The following is a 20,730-nucleotide window of genomic DNA, read 5'->3' as shown; positions in this document are numbered from 1 at the left end:
GCGAGGTATTGCAATAACTCCCCACCACCACCACCACCACCATCACCATCACCAAGTCCTTGTTTTCAGCTTTGAGTGTGATCAGATTTTTTACACCTCATTGTAGCACACAGCACACAAATTACCATGAGAATTGGATCTCTAATCATTGACAAAACAGTATAAATAAAATAGAGATAAGATGTTTGTCTTTCAGACAGATTCGGTTTAAAGTTTAAATCAATAATATGTCGGGGTTGTCTTTTTTTTTTCTTTTTTTTTTCTTTTTTGCTGCTGTAAAGTTTTAAAACGGGATTTTTCTACCTTTATTTTCCTTTTTTTAAAGAGACCTTTCTCTTTAAGACCATTCCAAATATACCTCTGTACGTTATACGACCTCAGAGGTATTAATGGTTGAATGACCCGGTTTAAAAATAGTCATTTTCTCGACGCGTGACGCAAAATACATATTTCCTACCACAAAAATGACGGTACCTATTTCAATTTCATGTTTTTCTAAATTGATTTATTTTTAAAACATTTTCTTTCAAAATTTTACACCTAACATCATTTCAAGCAGACGTGAGCTGAGAAAATTGTTTTTCTACTCATTATTTCGGATTGCTTTTTTTAGGCGAAGTTCCATAGATTTTTTTGTTTAGTGTTGACCCTTGTACTAGAGAGGTGGGCCTTTGGCCTACCAACCTCCGCTGCACGTCCAACTCGCCTTGAGCATGCATTCACGTAAAATTTAAAGATTTTTTTTAAAAACCTACCTCTGTTTCAAAAACTAGCATCTTTCACCTTTCTAAGAAACATTTTGATTTTTCAGAACTTTAGTTCGTTAAAAAATACCGGCCAATCTGACCCGTTGAGTCGAATGAAAACGAAATTTTGTTGTTTACACGGTTCAAAGGAAATGCCGTAAATAAGCTTTCATGGACTTCCTGTGTTGTTTTTACAGTGTCACGTGACCGTTTTGAGAAATTTGTTGTCTGCTACAAATAATTAGACCGGTAGGGGGTAGATATTTTCGTTGGAGCAGAGAAAAAGTGAGTATTATTTATTGGACTTGTAGAGAGGCCTAGGGTCCACCAGCGGTCAAGTTGATTGAATAAAAGAAAAAAAGGTCTTTTTTATCCGCCGCCACCACCACCGTGAGAGTGGAGAGGGGGGGGGGTTGCATGATGAAGACGAAAGGGAGACGTGTCGCTTGTGACCTTGGTGACGTAGAGCATGTCAACGATGCTGGCAGATGTTCTTAACCCCTTAACAGCGAAGCAGATTTTTGGCTTTCAGATAATAGTTTGCTTTTATCTTTATTATTGTTAACGGAGAATACAGCTTTTCCACCAAGAGAGCAGTCAGACTATCGCAACTCGGACTTCAATTGTCTATAATCGTTTTGCCGTTACTTGTCTTTTGATGATAGAGGATTTGGTGTTAGGTCAAAGATCGAATTTCGCCGCTAAAGGTTGCATTGCTACTGGGTTTGCTCTCCTCCCCCCCCCCCTCCTTTTTTTCTTCTTTTTTTTCAACTTAGTATTGTTGATTGCTATTTCCTTTTTTTTATGATTAGCAAGTGCCGTAGGAGTCTCACAAGATGCAGGAGTACTGCAATTAACCCTTTTCCAGTGACATTGATTCTTTTGTTTTCAAATAATAGTCGTCATTTATATTATTTTTTAACGCAGAAAAAATAAACGTTTCCACCATAAGAGCAGTAAGAATATTGATAAAAAGCGCTTTGAGCACGTTGGGTGGATATTGCCCTATATAAAAGCTCAAGTTTTTAAATTGTAATTTGTTTTTTGTCTTTTGATGAAAACGGTAAGATTTTATTTTTGGTCCAAGTAAGATTGATGTTCGCCTTTAAAAGGTTAAGTTGTTTTGTTTTTTCAGTTTTTTTTTGTTTTGTTTTTCAAATGCAGATACGCTGCTTCTTTTTTTTTCTTTTCCTCAACTGGCAAGCTATCGCTGTACTTACCCGCATGGCTTGCACACACAAAAGGATACATCTAGGTCACAAAACCTTACATCCAGGTCACAAAATCAGACAACTAGGTCACACATCAAGACATCTGTTTCGTTTGTTCCAAGATAGCAAAACAAACCAGACGTCTTGGAGTTCGAAAGAGCTTTCCATAAAATATTTGGTATTTGCAAGACCCCCAGAAACCATTTCCCTATACAGCTCTTGTGCACGGTTACTAATGACCTTGATTTCTTTCGTACCCACCCCCAAAATCCCACTTATTGTGTGTTATAGTATAGGCAGAACATAATAAATAGCTGGGCTGCCACATGCGTGACTAAATTGGCCAAAGAGAGAATCTATATTGGCATTAGACACCAATTACCTGATGTCCTGGTTTTTAATCCTAGCCGAGTGAGAGAGAAAAAACAAAACAATCATACATGTATCTGCAAACAGCAGAACGTTTTCATTTTACATTGAGGTGGGAAGGGGAAGGGATAACACTATGATAAGAGAGAGAGAGAGAGAGAGAGAGAGAGAGAGAGAGAGAGAGAGAGAGGGGCGGGGGGATGGGGGGATAGTAAGGGGGAGTGGGAAAAGATGAAAGAAACAACGGGTTGCCTGATGACGTAGATCAAAGGATTGTTACAGCGGTGTTCACGGAGCGTACTTCGTGAAATTTTAACCTTTTACAGTGACACTGATTTTTTTCTGCAGATTGCTTATGCGGAATAAATCGTTTCACCAAGAGAGCGGTAGTAAGAGTATATTTAGACTCGGGCTTCAATTAAACTATAAATCCCAAAGCTTGTCTTTTAATGATAACATTAAGACTAAGATCTGGAGTTTGGGGAGTGTAAGATCGAATCTCGCCATTAATGGTTAAAATTGTTTTGATTTTTTTAAAAATAACACACACACACACACACACACACACACACACACACACACACGAGCGCGTGCGGTCACGACAGCGAGGACCATCTATTGCTTGTGTTGCAACAGTAAACCAGTTTACGTGTACGTAGATCCTGAGGCTAGATGCCCCGTTACCGTGTACGTAGGCACTCCCAAAAAAAAAAAAAAGAAAGAAAGAGACACACACACACACACATACACACACTCACACACATACACACACACGCAGTCTCGCATCCGCTACGAACTAATTTTGCGCACCAATTTTTACTGCACTAATGCACAAAATTGCATACCTATCTATGGACACTTTTTTCCGTATCTTTTCCCCAATAAACTTTTTTAACTGGGGCCACCTTGATAACAGAAACGAAACCCACACGATTTCGCGAGGAATGAATCATGAAAAAAATTAGGATATAATTTCAACACAACTTTTGAAATTCATCAAGGATTGTCCAGTACCGAATGTTTTTTTATAGAAAACAAATGCATCTTCAAATCTAAACTGCTTTTGACGGTAAGCGGTAAGTTTTTTATTTATTTTTCTGTCCAAACAAATGATTTGTCCTGGTATAGAAGCTAAGTATTGGTAACACCGGCGCAGCTCTCTAGTAAAGCATTGTTCTAAACCTAAATTTGTAGTGTTATGAACACCCTACCTTTCTAACTCATGTTCTCTGTGCGAACTAGATAAGATACCCAACTAAAACTGACGTGATGAGCCTGTTAAAGTTTGTCCGTTTTGAAAGGAATTCGAATTTAGTCCTCAAATTTAGTAATTTATTTCTTCAAAACAAATTCTTAGTTTGAACTTTGGCCAAACAACGGAAGCACAAATTAATTTCATGCCCTTAAAGATTTTCATCACAACTTTTGATGACGTAGTTTGCTCAATAGAAAGATCTGAAATAGTATGTATGAAACTGTCTGACAAATCAGGTAGAAAAGATACAAGGAAAAACAACATCCCCAAAAATCAACCTACTTGGGGATCGAATCTCAAAGCTCATGATGTCTGTCGGAGGTTCGATCCTCAGTCGAGGCTGGTAGATTTTTTTGGCTTTCTACTTTGTCTGCCACTGTTTTATATACACTTTTCCAGACCTTTGTCCTACCCCAGTGCCTGATCTGTAATATATCTAGATGCACGTTACCCTTTTGTACGCACATAGGTCAAATGCTTATGTCAATAGACTTCTTGCATCAGGTACCAGTATGAGATAAAGATCTGAACAAGTGTGTATGAGAGGTACCAGACAAAGCAAGAAAGAAAGATACAAAAAAAAAGAACATCCCAAAAAATCAGTCTACCTTGACTGAGGTTTAAACCTCAGACCTTCTGATCAGACGTGCTGTCATTGCATCACAGAGCCTCTGTGAAAGTGTCAGAAAATTAGGCTTTTATTTAGATGAATTTTGGACATGCAAACTCACATCTCGAAATGATGTCGAATGTCCACTATTCGCTCAGAATCATTGGACACTTGCGGAGCCTTATCGGTGAAGACGCATACAAAATGCTAGTTCGCTCACTGATTACCTTGACCATTTAAACTCCCTCCTCCACGGGTTGCCAAAAAGCTCTATTGCAAGACTGCATTTACTCCAAAATAAAGCTGCTCGTATTGTTACCAAATCAAAAAAGTCAGATCACATCACCTTAGTCTTGAGGTCGTTGCATGGAAAAGTGGATTGCTACAAACTTGCTTGTTACTGTTTCAAGTGCACACATGGCACTACTCCCAACTACTGTCTTGTCATCTCTTCTATCTATCTACAATCGGAATCTCTCTCTCTCTCTCTCTCTCTCTCTCTCTCTCTCTCTCTCTCTCTCTCTGTGTGTGTGTGTGTGTGTGTGTGTGTGTGTGTCTCTGCTCATCTACTTCCCTGTACTTGAACTGTTTGATTCCTAAGTCGAATTTTTCACGACGTGCTTTCGCATAATATTCAGCTCCTTCTGCGTGGAATGCTCTTTCAGCGGACACCAGACACAGTATTTCTCTGTCCCCTTTAAAGACTCTTTGAAGACAATTTCCTTTCAGTTTTCTGCGAGTGATTTAATTGATTGTATTGAATGATAGATATGATCGCATGCGCATATATGTATAAACGCTTCTGAGCACTTTAAGTGGAAAGGGACGCTATAGGAATTATGCATTATTATTATTATTATTATTATTATTATTATTATTATTATTATTATTATTATATTATTATTATTATTATTATTATTATTATTATTATTATTATATATTATTATCATCATCATTTATTATTATTATTATTATTATTATTATTATTATTATTATTAATTATTATTATTATTATTATTATTATTATTTTTAAATTATTATTATTATTATTATTATTATTATTATTATTATTATTATTATTATTATTATTATTATTATTATTGTATTATTATTATTATTATTATTATTATTATTATTATTATTATTATTATTATTATTATTATTATTATTATTATTATTATTATTATTATTATTATTATCAGCATCATCAGCATTATTATAATTGTTATTATCATCATCATCATCATCATCATCATCATCATCATCATCATCATCATCATCATCGTCATCATGAACATCATCATCATCATTATATTATTATTATATTATTATTATTATTATTATATTATTATTATATATTATTATTATTATTATTATTATTATTATTATTATTATAAGTATTATTAGTGTAAGTATTGGTGTTATTTTTATTGCTGTATATTTCGTGGTCATTAATGATATCATTATATTGATTTGGTTTCATTTACCAAGCTTTTCCTTTACATGTATTTTGCCAACAAGATTTAGAATCTATGATTTATTGGCGAAGCCCAGGGGTAAAAAAAAACTTGAAACTTTATGCACGCAACACAATACGTTTCATACTTGGGTAAGTGTTAATGTGCGTCATCAATATCCGTTTACTTTAACATTAACACTTACATTTCCGCTTCCGTCGTTTAACAAATAGAAAGAAAAAAAAAAGAAAACAAACTCTTCCTTCATCTGCTCATGTTGTTTTATAATTCTCTTTTGACTGCATTGTTTGTTTGTTGTGGGTTTTGTTTTGTTTTGTTTTTTGTTTGTTTTGTTTTTGTTCTTAATTGATCTAAATAGTAAAAGGTAAGGTGAGCAAAAGATCCTTATTGATCCAACAGGATGATAAAACAGATTGACGATTTTCTCCTAAAGTCAACACCATATTTTCGTCAGACCGTGTGAGTCTTAGGTCAACCAATATTTAGATTTAACAATTTAATGGCATTTCATTGGGAAGGCCTTCCGAAAGCTCCTCGGTCTAGCATCTCTTTTAATTAGTATTTTCACCGTGGATCTTTTGTCAGGCGTTTATTTATTCAATGATTCAATATAATATAGTGGCGTTTTTAAAACTCTAGAACAAACCTTGATAGATTAGTGAAAGTTTAATCTTTCCTAATATGATCGTTGTTTTGGTTCTCCGCCGTCATTTTGATTTTTGAAATAATGAAAGGGAGTGCAAAGCAGTCCTAGTTTTATTTTTATTTCTATTAGGGTTAGCTCGAGGTCGGAGGAATTTTTTTTTCCTTTTAGGGTTAGTTATAAGTCTTAGTCTTAGTTAATGTGCTAGGGTGTTTGTTTTTTTTTCTATTAGGGTTAGTTAAAGGTACTAGGTTTAATTTTTTCTTCGGGTGAATTGGGGGAATATTTTGGTTGTTTCCCTTAGCACGAGGAGCTTTCGGAAGGTCTCCCTTTCATGGCCATAGAAAACCCGCTACATTTTTGATATAACACTAATCACGAGAAATGTAGTGAGTAAGTCCGTGAGATGTATGTTGTATCCATTTGTCTCCCATCCTTGAACACTCGGCATGAAGCAGCTGACCAATGCTGACGCAAGGAGTCGGAAGTAAGACCAGTCCAAAAAGTCCTCATTCAGTGAACAATGGCAGTCATGTCTAATCGAAGCGAACAACACGTGTATTACTATCGATGGTGTACGTCAGACCGTAGCCATCGTAAACTTATAGCCTGACGCTGACCAAAAAAATGACGTCAAAAGACAACTCTTTGGCCGCAAAAGAAAACATATCGTGAGTTGTATTCAACAGTTCAACCAATGGGATCACTTGTTTCCATGAGCACTACTAACGACAACTCACTAGGTGGTGCAAAAACCAAATAATGACGCCAAAAGGCAAGTCCGTGTGCGTCTTAGTGTCAGGCTATAATTCAATGACAGCTACGGTCAGAGTCACCTGTTCTTCCCGCGTGATCAATTGGATTCAATAGTCTGATGTCACGTCGCCCAGCAACGGCGGTCATCTAAACAAAGAATATCGGTATTTTTTATTCTTCATGTTGGCTAGAACTTTTCATATCCCTTGTGATCAGAATGTATAAAAGTTAAAACATGATCAGATTTATAATGTTTTTCTCCTCTGGATACACTTTTATGTTCGTCGGAGAAATATTTCATAAGGGCGTCCGCCATTGCTCCGATAGTTTAGAGCCAGTTACTAAGTTACAATACGTCATTACGAGGGAAGTGACGACATGACTGTTGAAGCGTATTATTCCAAAACACAAAATTATGTGTAAAAAGTAACGTTTACCGTCTGTTTGAGGGAATCTATTGAGAAATCACCCCGCACCCCCCTCTCTCTCTCTCTCTCTCTCTCTCTCTCTCTCTCTCTCTCTCTCTCTTTCTTTCTTTCTCATTCTTTCTCTCTCTCTCTTTCTTTCTCTCTCTCTCTCTCTCTCTCTCTCTCTTACTTTCTTTCTTTCTCTCCTTCCATCTCTCTCTCACTCTCTCTCTCTCTCTCTCTCTCTCTCTCTCTCACTCTCCTCTATTCCTCCCCCTCCTTCTTCTTCTTCTTCTTCTTCTTCTTCTTCTTCTTCTTCTTCTTCTTTTCTTCTTCTTTTTCTTCTTCTTCTCTCCTCTTCTTCTCCTCTTCCCTCTTCTTCTTCTTCTTCTTCTTCTTCTTCTTCTTCTTCTTCTTCTTCTTCTTCTTCTTCTTCTTCTTCTTCTTCTCTCTTCTTCTTCTTCTTCTTCTTCTTTTTCTTCTTCCGTCTTCTTCTTCTTCTTCTTCTTCTTCTTCTTCTTCTTCTTCTTCTTCTTCTTCTTCTTCTTCTTCTTCTTCTTCTTCTTCTTCTTCTTCTTCAGTGCTTCGTTGTTTCAATTTCTTTCGGTTACTCACACCATTTGGGCTGACAATAGGCTTCAACAGTGGTGACGTCACTTCCCTCGTAATGACTTAGTAACTGGTTCTAAACTATCGAAACAATGGCGGATGCCCTTATGAAATACTTCTCCGACGAACATAAAAATTAATCCAGATGAGAAAAACATTATAAATCTGATCATGTTTTGACTTTTATACATTCTGATCACATGACATGTGAAAACGTTATAGCCAGCATGAAGAATAAAAAGTACAGATTTTCTTTGTTTAGAACCAAGCTGCTGGTTGCTGGGCGGACGTGACATCAGACTATTGAATCCTATTTCCATCTATGTTGGGTGTTCTAATTCAAAGGCAAACAATGCATGCAGTCTCCGTTTATCAATTCAATAGAGCTCGTCTAAATTGCTCTTGTTGTTTGTCTGATTGGCAGTTGGTACCGTCTTCGTTAACAAGTGGCATGCATGATATGTACTTGACAGCTGTTGTAATCCTGTTGATGATTACGTTGCCAGGGATTTGGAATGCCCCAGGTAAATAAAACAATTGCGATGATGATGATGATGATGATGATGATCATCATCATCATCATCATCATCATCATCATCATCATCATCATCATCATCACCATCATCATCATCATCATCATCAACATAATAATAGTAGTAAATGTTGGCTCTATGGCCCCCAATGGCTCTGAAGAACTACTTAGTGTTGGTACAATTCTTTTAACTCATCTAAACTTGTAGGAAAGGATTTCAGAAGCTGTACAAACAGTGTATATTTTGAAGCCTTATTCTATCCTGCTCTGGATTACATGTTAACTTGTTAAATTAGCTTTAGAGACTACAAACTTTTTAATGTAAGAATTAAGAACGTGTGAGATGTCTTGTAAGCATGTCTGCATTTTTATACAACACCATACTGCAACACTAGGGAAATAAAATTCACAACTTGATGCATTGAAAATATCTTCCATTTTTAATTTTTTTTTTTACGAGTTTCAACCACAGAATGTAGCAAAAACTGGGCCTTTGACAAAATAGGCGGAAAATATATAAAATTCATGGTGAGACCATTGACTTGGGCAGCAGCTAGAACAGCATGTGAAAAGGTGGGAGGCCAGTTGTTGGTTGTCGACGAAGCCACCCAGCGTTTTGTTACAAGTAGGTTTGAATTGATGCAATGCGTTTAGTTTTTGTTTAAATCATAACATCCGCCAGTCGATTATAGATATAGTATGCAGTTGACGTCACTCAGGTCTTTGTTGATGTTTTTTTCCATCCGCGTTTATGAGTAATGCTCACTGAACTGTATTAACCTGACTATAAACATTCATGGATACACACAGTTTTGTGTGTTGGTCCGTTATACTTCCGGATGGCAATGTTATGAGCTTCTTAGCCAAGCGCATACTATCTATAAGTTTGTGTAGAGAAGAGAGCTCATAAGCCTAATTGCTCGCACGCCAACAAACTTTCGTGGAGTTTTTAGTGTTTTGACCTCATGACCTTAGGAAGAGGGACTCCAGATAGATACTGCGGTTGAAATCACTTTTTTTTGGAGTTGTGGATGGCGTCAATTGTAGATCGTCCCTCTCGTGGCAAGGCGGAGTTGCCAAAACAGTCGGGTCCTGGGTTCGAATCCTCATCGCCTTGTCTTCTGGTTTTCTACTCACTTCACTTCTTGTTATCGTCAACATTAGTGCCTGCTACACTCACTTCTCTGTAGTAGTAGAAGTAGTAGTAGTAGTAGTAGTAGTAGTAGTAGTAGTAGTAGTAGTAGTAGTAGTGGTAGTATTAGTAGTAGTAGTAGTAGTAGTAGTAGTAGTAGTAGTAGTTGTTGTTGTTGTTGTTGTTGTTGTTGTTTGTTGTTGTTGTTGTTGTAGTTGTAGTTGTAGTAGTAGTAGTAGTAGTAGTAGTAGTAGTAAAAATAGTTGCTGTACATTGTATCTGTCTTTGAAGATATTCAAATACTCTTTTTCTGTACCAATATATACACATCAGAGTCTCAGAAGACAGATGTTGACTATTGGATTGGATTGAAATCATCGAGAAACAATCAAATGGTCTGGGTAGATGGAACAATACTGGTATGTCATCACACGTACGTCATTTAGTATGTTAACTTCAAAGCGATTTAGTCTTATAAGAAAGAGGGACTTCAGTGAAAACTAATCACCCAAGATTTATCCGTCAACGTGAAGACAGGAAAATATCAGGCGGCTCCTGATATCAGGAGCTTGGGGGGATATCCTTGGGACGAGATTGAAATTCCTCGTTTACACGTTCAGTTTTCATGTGTTTTGGTCCATTATCCACAATTTGGGGATATCCGTCGGACCGTGTACGAAAAGTCTGTACGTCTAAAATGGGCCATTACGGTTTCTGGACGGGAACGTTTTCTAACTTGCAAGTCCCGTAATGCAAACGTTGTTTTTAAAGCGCAAGCCTGACAACGTATTGATGCTATGCGTTCAGTCAAAAACTCAGTAACAAAAATAACGGAAACAACGTACAAACACACAAAAATATTTGTATCCTTTGACCATTATAGTCTGATTGAAAGAATTTAGTCATAACTACTAACAAAAATATGACTGGCTAAAAACAAAGAGCACAGTAACGTCAATTTCGTTAGTTCTATACGTTTTAGAAGTGTAAATCTTGTACCCACGTGACTCTTAGAGTTTGCATCTTGGAATATATAAATCTCACAATGTTTATGGCTAGTAACGTGTAATAAGGTCTCGCTACGGGTAGCTATCTTAATCCTCTATAATAGTTCAACAGTCGTGACGCATAGTAACTGGTTCTAAACTATCGGAACAATGGCGGACGCCATTATCTCCATCACCGCCCTGATGAAATACTTCTCCGATGAGCATAAAAGTGTATCCAGAGGAGAAAAACATTATAAATCTGATCACGTTTTGACTTCTATGCATTCTGATGTGAAAAAGTTCAAACCAGCATGAAGAATAAAAAGTACCGAATTTCTTTGTTCAGAACCAAGCTGCTGGTTGCTGGGCGGACGTGACATCAGACTATTGAATCTAATTCTTGATTGTGTAAGCTTATGTCTTGTAGGTTTTGCAAGGTTTAAGTCTTGTGACTTGCAATCTCGTGTATTGAGATCTTCAAGTATGAAGATAACTTGTAAGTCGGAACTCCCTATGTAGATTGGCTTGATAGTCTCACAGTGTGTTAGTGTTAGCCTCTGTACGAGTCTGTCGTGTAGAACGTGAGACTTTGGGTAAATCCTTAACGAAAATGCTTCTGCGCCGTAACTCTCGTAGTGTGTAAGTCTCACCACTATGTCCTTCTATTCATTTTTGAAAATGCGGATAACTGGGGCTCGAACCAACTAACTTCGAATCTGGATCTTATTCTGGCGTAGTTTGTGTGTTATCCCCTACGCCTTCGGTGCCGGTGATGTCATGGCATCACTTATTCCTTTTCTTGTTGTGGAGTTCGTTTTCACTCCTGTTTATCTATATCCAAATAGAGCTCCTCTCTACGGATTCACTACGCTGCCGTACTCTGGAAAAAACCCAGGTTTGAGAGGGTTTTTTTTTTTTGCCAAGATGAGGGTCATTCAAGTCGATGGATGTTTGAATTTTTAAGGACGAGTTTTCTGGCCAAATTTTAAGATATGTTGGGTTTTTTTTTCCAGAGTACGGCAGTATGGGTTTGAATTGCTTTTGTTCTTCGTGATAGTGAGTGGGGCGTAATATCGATATTCCCACAAACCCTCTTGCTCGACTTCAACTGCTAAGACTTTGACTTTAGAGCCACTCCTAAGATCTTGTGCCAAGTCTGTATATTTCTCTGTTTTACAGGCGTAAGCGCCAACCAATGAATTTTCATATGACACTGTCAGAAAAGGCAGAATATAACATGAGAGACTTGATCAGATCATCTCCCCCACCCCACCCCTCCCCTCCACCACACATCGTCGTTATCATTTATTCATGTGAATCATTCTAGTTATTAATTTTGATAATCGATATTGTTGCTGAATTTTCAAAGTGTGTTGGAGTTTGACAATTGCTTGATATTCACGCTCGAGAAGCGAAATTAAATATCCATAAGAATACCCTAAATATGTTAGGTTTTTTTTTTCCAGAACAAAACTGATTTTGAAAACTTCCGTGATAAGAACATGTCAGGAGAGGGATGTTTCGCATCTCCCTTTTCTGAAAACTCCTTCTGGGTATTTAATCATTGCCAATGGTCAAAGGGATATATTTGCGAAGCCGCCGGTAAGTCTTGTTAGGATGTGCGCACTTGTGGTTGTCTGAGTGTGTGTGGGGGGGGGGGGGGGGGGGGGGGGGGGGGGGGGCAGGGGTTCTGTCTGTGTGAGTTGAGTAAGTGAGTAAATAATGTGTGTTTCTAGGTATATTTGTATGTCTAATGGTTGACTGTGTCAACAACCTTTCATGTTTTTGGAAAAGCATCGGCTGCAATGCAAACTTTAGTGAGTCTACAATTTCAATCAAAAAGGAATATTAGGTTCTGAATTAAGGAGGGGCTCAACGGTTTTTTCAGAAAGTCTAAAACATTGTCATTTGACCAGACAAAAAAAAATAATTCTTCTCCAAAATTTTCTGTAAAAAGCATTCATGCATAAAAATCCCATAAGCAGAATGCATAGTTGTAAATAGCAGATAATTAATGAGTGTCTTTTATTATGGTTTTTTTATGAATTATATCAAAGTGTGTATTGATGCGAGTTTTCACTAGCAACAATACGAGATGTTGATATAATGAGTGAAATTTAAAGACTGTAATAAAAGACATTTTTATCCACGTTATCCCATATCATAAGAGTTTAAAGCTGGAAATTGTAGGCTAAAAATAAAGACAGATATTTTTATATTGTCACCATTGTTGACATTCATTGCCGATTTGTGAAATTAAAAAAATAAACTTCCGCACAATAATACATTCCAAACGTCATCACCATGATTGAATAAATAAGGCCAAAAAAAGTATTGGCACAAATAAAACGATGATGAAGATCTAAATTTATTTGGATAAAAAGTCAAGCCCGGGAGTCGAACCATCAACCCTGAATTGGAGAGCAAGTACGCAGACTTTTGAACCAAGGGAACCCTTGACGATAGAACGCTAAATTATATTTATGGAATTAACTTACCGATCGAAGCGAAATATCTCAAGAAAGTTTTTGTCCGTTGGTGAGAAATGGATTTCGTTTGTGGATTAGAGTTTCATTTCTATAACATTTCTTTATGGTTGTTGTGATTTTCTTCTTCTTCGGTCTTCACAGTAACCCTCGTTTCTTTGCAATGACGTCGTCGACAGTTCACGTTTGATAAAATTAGACAAAGAGTATTTCTTCCTTTATTTTTGTCCTTGACATTTTGAACTGAAGACTGAGGTTATCCTCGTCAAGATTTTTGGGTTTGAATCCAGATAAACGTCGGTTTACTTACGTTTTGTGATTTTCATGGAGACTCGAAATTACATAAATTGGAATAGGGTCACAAATATTTGAAAAATAAATACAAAAATGTCAGATTAGTGATCTCCATTAGCTAGAACGGATTTGCACACGACACCATCATGCCTGACACACATTTATTTATGAATCATTGTCATCCAAAAAATCTCAATAATGACAACAATTAGCTTCAAGAATACGAATTTATTTAACAATATTAAGGATTTAAAAAAAAAGAAAGAACGCGTTGTGTTATTTTATTTTCCGTCGGCGATGTGCACACGTCCGTCCAAGTCGAAAGTTTTGCCTCGAGAACAAAATTTTCGTATTTTATCTTTTTATCCTTTGGCAAAGTGTGAAAACGTCAGCGTATGAATACTGCTGTGGTTTGTGTTATTTCACATATGAAAAACGGACACTTATTCAAAACCTATTTATCTTTTTTTCTCTTTGTCTCACTGAGCGGCATGGGATGCAAATTAGAATTTCTTGAATTTGAATGTTAAGTGTATGCAGTTCATTTCTGTGATCCTACATCATCATATATATCGTGTCGCGCCAGTGGTGGATCAATTGGATGGCTTCAGGGGTGCAGCCTCTCAGGTCCATATCACTGATATGTGGTCCAAGTTCGCACTCGTGAAGGATGTGGTCCATGTTTTGAGCCGTGTGTCCACATTGACATCGGCAGTCTGAAAGTCCCCATTTTTGTAAGGTTGTTTTGGTCTTCCCCACTTTAGACCTTGCCCGGTTCAGTGTTAATCAATCTTTCCTGGGGAGATTTACACCGCTTGGCAGTTCTTCTTTGGGTTCCTGAATGGCATCATTTGGGCAGCAGTCCCATTCTTTCCATGAAAGCACTCTGTATATTGTGATCCTACAGATTTGACCCTTCTATTTCCTACACACAGCTACTTACATTTTTGGCCCTTGACCAATCGTCATTAAACAACCCGTGGGGACAGTCCGAGGGAAATAGAACATAATGTGTCAATATGATGTCTGCACAAGTCTAGTATACAATTCTATTCTTTCATTTCTTTGTATCTATTAGGCTAGAGTTATTTTTATCGTGCTAAATGACACTTTGAGCTTACGAGTGTGTGTTTTTGCACGATCAAAAAATAGCGAGTTTAAGAAATAAAAAGAAATGAAAGAATACGTTTATTCCACAACTCCAAGTAAGATTTTTAGATATTTGGTCACCGATTGTATGGTAATGGAACTTGGATTCGCCATAATTTGTGTTTTTCTCCATCTCTTTGAATTACAATTTGACCAAAACAAAAACAAAAACAAAAAAGTAAGAAAAACGTTGGATTTGTATTCATGTACACCAAAAGATTATTTTTAATTCCCAATCAGCTGTCTTTTACACCTTATTTTAAACAAATAAAATGAGCGAAAACATTCTGTAATCGTTGAATAATTTTATTATTCCACGCGTTCAAAGCATTATTCATCGATTACATATTTACTAAGAAATGATCGGGTTTTCCAATGGGAGGGCTGGGACAATATTCGATTCTTACACTCTTGCTTTTTGGAATTCCGGACGTGTTCCTAACTGCTGCACGAGCTTGAGAATACGCGTTGGGAAGAAAGTTCGAATTCCAAAAAGCAAGAGTGTCATAAATCATTTATTCTACCCCCCGATGAATTTTGATTTTTGTCATCTTTGAATGAAAGACATGTTCAGAGATAATTCAATGATACTTCTTTTTTAAGAATCTAAATTTTAATGAAATCTAACGATTTATAATATGACGTCATAAATTATTATTGTAAACATATTATTACGCGTTACTATTTTGGGAAAGGGGTGAGATATTAGATATTTTTTAACTTGTGGGCTTGTCTATATTATTATATATATATATATATATATATATATATATATATATATATATATGTATATATATATATATATATATATATATGTATGTATATATATACATACATACATACATACATACATACATACATATATATCCTTATGTGTGTGTGTGTGTTTGAGTGCGTGTGTGAGAGAGTATATATTATATATATATATATATGTGTGTGTGTGTGTGTGTGTGTGTGTGTGTCATAGCAACAATTAATAATCAACCAAAACTAATTTCAGTGCCCTGTGCTTCTCGCCCTGTTCTACGCATCAATAACGGACAGAGATACGAGCGTGGAAATGTAACATTTTACGAGGAAAAAACTGTCAACATTAAATGCTTTTTGCGAGGATCTCCTTCAGAAGTAATTGGAGTGTCTTTATCGTGTGACTGGGATGTTGAAGGCGTGCATCCAAAAAGCAAGACGGCGACCAAGCGTTACTGCATCGACTGGACGCGGAATTGGAAAAGATGTGAATGCAAAAGCACGCTGACCCATAACAGAGTCGAACAATCTCACGTTACCATTCATTTCAAAAGTATGTTCTGGCAAGTTGTCACGCAGAGAAAGTTATAATTAATATGCCGCTCGCCTTACGTTTATGTGCGGCTATGTGGTCTTGTGGTATGACACTCGCTGTCGGATCGCAAGGTCCTGGGTTCGAGCCTCGCTCGGCGCATAGTTGAGTCCTTGGAAAAGACTCTTTTCTCACATTCTCTCACTGTACTAAGGTGTACATTGAGTACATGGCCGTCAACAGCGTTGTATCTGTCCAAAAAATTAGTAAAATCGCCTAACAGGCGTCATGCCTCGTTCTACATGTTACCTGTCGCTGTTGGTCAGGGACCCTTTGTAAAGCGATTTGAGCATATTTAGTGGATATTGCACTATATAAAAGCTCAAGTTTTTGTTGTTGTTTTTTTTTTGGGTGGGGGGGGGAGGGGAGTCGATACGCAAGGCATCAGTTCTTTATTTGTAGCATGTTTTAATGTGGTTGCATTTGATGGAGGTATAGCCTTTTAAATATTTTCAAAATATTTAACCAAACCCATGAATATGGCAGCTTCAATAAAGAGAGCGAAACACTTAAAACGGAGCCGTTCCGGCTCAAACCCCGCCCTCAGCCAACGACCAAAAGAAAAAAAATTAACAGAAACATAGGTCATGGACACTGCTCGCATTCGACCTCCATTCTGGCTGTCATTTCCCTCTCTTTACAAGTGGTTCCCATCGTAGCCATCGTTATGTTATAGCCTGACACTGAAATCCAAAAGGGCTGGCAGTTTGACGTCATTATTTGGTTTTTGCACCGCCTGGTGAGTTGTCGTTAGTAGTGCTCATGGAAACAAGTTATTTCATTGGTTGAACTATTGAATACAACTCACGATTTGTTTTCTTTTGTGGCAAAAGACTGGCATTTTGCCGTCATTTTTTGGTCAGTGTCAGGCCATAACTTTACAAAGGCCACGTTCCCATCTACTTTCTTTCTACCCCAACATTACGTGTCCCGGTGTCTATTGACCGCCTTTTTGTACAAATTCCTTACGGGCATATATTTTTGTTTCTGTCTGATAATGTTCATATAGATGTCATTTAGCAAAATGCTCAGACTTGTTATTGCTAAAAACATTGTTACAGTCCTCATCTTTGGGGTTGGACAGAGGAAACTGTGAAAAACGTCTTTCTTTTGGGCATGCCGTTGAAATGTATGGTCGGCTGCTGGAAATCCCAGACCTAATTAAGGTCATGTTGATAGCCTAAAAGTTTAATGTTCTGCCACCGGAAACCATCATGGAGCAAATCTTTTTTTGTCATAGTTTCTAATGCCTCACTACTTATTAAGAGTACTTTAAATCAATTTCTTTAAAATAATTTTTCAATGTTACTTTTTTTTTAATTCTTTTTGTTTACTAAATTATTTATTCGTCGATTCAATTTTTTGCCATTCCAGGTCGTCCCCTAATTATAAGTGAAGAAAAAGTCAACAGTACATATTATACAGCTACGGTTAGGAAGGAAAGAGTTATTCACCTTGATATTTATGCAAATCCGGAAGTCATTTCATACATTTTAACAAAAGACGGAGTGGATATTAAAAATCCATGGCAAATAGACTACACGATTGTTCTAAAGCCGTTGGATAGGCCGTTTACACACAGAGTGAAGATCAAGCTGACTCCGTATTCCGTGATGCAGGGCGGTGAGTATGTGATGATCATTGACAACGGAATGGCAGAGAAACTGAAATATACTTTCACTCTGACTGTTAAAGGTAGGCTGAAAAGATTCATCAACATAATCGTCATAAAAATTATCGTTATCCTCATCATCATCATCATCATCATCATCATCATCATCATCATCATCATCATCAGCATCATCATAGACATCAACAACAACTTCCTTCTTCTTCTTCTTCTTCTTCTTCTTCTTCTTCTTCTTCTTCTTCTTCTTCTTCTTCTTCTTCTTCTTAATGCTATAAAAATACCAAAGTAATGGACACTGATAAAAGTTCAAATTGTGAGTAATGGAGAAAAACTGGAGGATGTCAACAATTTGGTATATCTTGGGGGACAGGAATAGAGGCAACTCTTCTTCTCCGTGAGTTACATTGGCTTCCTGTGGAAAAAAGAGTTGCCTATAAGATTTGTACTGTTGTCTACAAATCCCTGAGCACGAACAGTCCCTCCTATATTAAAGACCTTCTAAACATATATGTCCCCAATAGAAACTTGAGGTCAAGCAATGACCACTCAATCCTTGTCAAACCTAAGCCATTGCGTAAAATAGGTGAACAGTCTTTTCAATTTTCGGCCCCCCATTTTTGGAACTCTCTCCCATCACACGTGAGATGCTCGGATTCGTTGACAACGTTCAAATCTCGCTTAAAGTTTTATCTTTTTACGTCATAATGTTGCAATAATTTTATATTTTGTTGTTGTTAAATTGAATTCGTATCACGTTTCCTTCACACTTGTCTCACTGTAATATGTTTTGTTTTATATCACTGTAAAGCGCTTAGAGCCTGTGACAACGGGGTAAAGCGCTATATAAATGCCATTTATTATTATTATTATTATTATTATTATTATTATTATTATTATTATTATTATTATTATTATTATTATTATTATTATTATTATTATTATTATTAAATGGACAATCGATCTCTGATATCCAAAGGAGGATGGCTCTTGCCCAAACAAAATTGACATAAATGATGACATTATGGAAAAGTGAAAGGATCCAACTGAAAATGAAAATATTAAGAACTTGCATATTTCCAACAGCATTATATGGATGTGAATCATGGACAATCACCAAAAAGAAAATGATGAGAACAAAACCAATGCATTTGAAATGAAATGCAACTGGAAAATTCTCCTGTACAGAAGAAAACGAACAAAATGTGAGAGAGACCCTGGGCATTAAGGAGTCATAAATCATCAGGATGATGCAGAAACTTTAATTTGCTTTTTTGGGACATATCAAGAGACATGACACCCTTGAAATGTTTTTATTCAAAAGGGCATGGTGGAGGGTAAAACATGAAGCGGGGGACCAAGAAAAAGATGGTCACAAGACATCAGCGAATGGATGAATGAGCCAGTAATATAGAACGCTGGACAGTGTCTTTGGGGTGCAAATTATTTAGCATTCTCAAAGAGGTGAACATACTAAATTATATATATATATATATATATATATATATATATATATATATATATATATATATATATATATATACCCCTATGTATATAATACTTAAAATAAATTGAAACATTTATTTGATTCAAATATTCCTCAGAACGAATAGTACCTCCTATCAGGGCCAACAATAAGGGGATCTACATTACGACCATCACCCTGCTATCTGTCGCAGCAGTAGCCGTCATTGGGATAGTCTTAATTAAAGGTAAGAGAAAAATTTCCAGCCTTTTTTTTTCTTCTGGATTCCATCTGGGTTGATGACGCATTGAGGCTTTATGTCATATATTTGAATAACGTGGGGGAGGGGGTGAAGTGGCCGAGTGGTTAAGTCATTACACTGTGACCCGGAAGGCCTCGGGTTCGACCCCCACTTCAAGCATTTCGTTTCGTTTTCCTTGGGCAAGATTAATAACCCCCAATTTGCTCACTTAAGACAACATGGGAGATTCCTGTTGACATCAGACATCTTGTTTGATGGGATATCTATATTATTCCTTCATGGAATGCAAAGACGACGGTATCTCACTGTGACAACATGGGTGATTCCTGTTGACATCAGACATCTTGTTTGATGGGATATCTATATTATTCCTTCATGGAATGCAAAGACGACGGTATCTCACTGTGACAACATGGGAGATTCCTGTTGACTCAGACATCTGTTGAGGAATCTATATTCCTCTGAATCAAAGACACGATCACTGTGACAACATGTGATCTTGACATCAGACATCTTGTTTGATGGGATATCTATATTATTCCTTCATGGAATGCAAAGACGACGGTATCTCACTGTGACAACATGGGAGATTCCTGTTGACATCAGACATCTTGTTTGATGAATTATCTATATTCCTTCATGGAATGCCGAGGCAAGGGTATTTATATTTAGTGGTGTCGAGGCAGATGGCATTTTAATTTTTATAGCGTTTGCTTTTGGACACTCGCTACATCTTGATATGTCACTTAATTCAAATTTGTGACCCGTCGTATCAAAACAGTAAAATGTCAGGATGACGCAGACTTTGATCAATGACTTTAGAATTATAACAATAAGAAATAGAAACGTCAAGGTTTTTTTTAGCATTGTGAGAAAGTGTATCAATTAATTCTCCGTCATTTCTTAGATAAATGAACACCAAGTTTGGTATTTACGGCTAAATTAAAAACGCAATTTTGAGTACCTAGTTGATTGTCACATAATACGGATTGACCGGTGTTTCGCCTTTGGTTTATACAGCTATTTTAACCGTATTTTCCAAGTGAGTTATTCAGGTTTGTGCGGCTATGTGGTCTCGTAGTGTGATACTCGCTTTCGGATCGGAAGGTCCTGGGTTAGAGCCACGCTCATCGCATAATTGAGTCCTTGCATAAGACTTTTACTCACAATCTCTCACCGTACTCAGGTGTAAAATGAGTACCTGGCCATTAACAGCGTTGTCTCTGTCGGAAAAAAAAATTTACTATCGCCTAACAGGCGTCATGTCCCGTTCTTTATGTTTCGTGTTGCTGTTGGTCAGGGACCCTTTTTTAAGCGCTTTGAGCACGTTTAGTGGATATTGCGCTATATAAAAGCTTAACAGGTTTGAGT

At 36.9% G+C, this 20,730-nt stretch overlaps 2 protein-coding genes across 3 annotated transcripts in view; one reads left to right on the top strand and one right to left on the bottom strand.

The window, feature by feature from the left end:
* LOC144977889 (uncharacterized) overlaps nucleotides 1-3,684 on the bottom strand; it is a 35,143-nt gene extending 31,459 nt beyond the window's left edge. For both annotated transcript variants that reach the window (XM_078923297.1, XM_078923296.1), the window contains exon 1: nucleotides 3,538-3,684. The gene's annotated coding sequence lies outside the window, so the exon portion shown is untranslated. The remainder of the gene's footprint in view (nucleotides 1-3,537) is intronic.
* A 2,185-nt stretch (nucleotides 3,685-5,869) lies between these two features.
* The window catches only part of LOC144977888 (uncharacterized), an 18,850-nt gene continuing 3,989 nt past the window's right edge, over nucleotides 5,870-20,730 (top strand). Inside the window, exons 1-8 of the mRNA XM_078923295.1 lie at nucleotides 5,870-6,128; nucleotides 8,509-8,608; nucleotides 9,077-9,241; nucleotides 10,082-10,167; nucleotides 12,204-12,339; nucleotides 15,667-15,966; nucleotides 17,380-17,700; nucleotides 19,237-19,344. Coding sequence (XP_078779421.1) covers nucleotides 8,536-8,608; nucleotides 9,077-9,241; nucleotides 10,082-10,167; nucleotides 12,204-12,339; nucleotides 15,667-15,966; nucleotides 17,380-17,700; nucleotides 19,237-19,344 — 1,189 coding nt within the window. The 5' untranslated portion in view covers nucleotides 5,870-6,128; nucleotides 8,509-8,535. The remainder of the gene's footprint in view (nucleotides 6,129-8,508; nucleotides 8,609-9,076; nucleotides 9,242-10,081; nucleotides 10,168-12,203; nucleotides 12,340-15,666; nucleotides 15,967-17,379; nucleotides 17,701-19,236; nucleotides 19,345-20,730) is intronic.

Source organism: Berghia stephanieae, chromosome 8, assembly GCF_034508935.2.
Source record: "Berghia stephanieae isolate SIO BIC M18660-M18661 chromosome 8, UCSD_Bste_1.3, whole genome shotgun sequence".
Lineage (NCBI taxonomy): Eukaryota > Metazoa > Mollusca > Gastropoda > Nudibranchia > Aeolidiidae > Berghia > Berghia stephanieae.
Note: the sequence above shows the minus strand (reverse complement) of the source record. Positions and strands in the feature narration are given on the sequence as shown.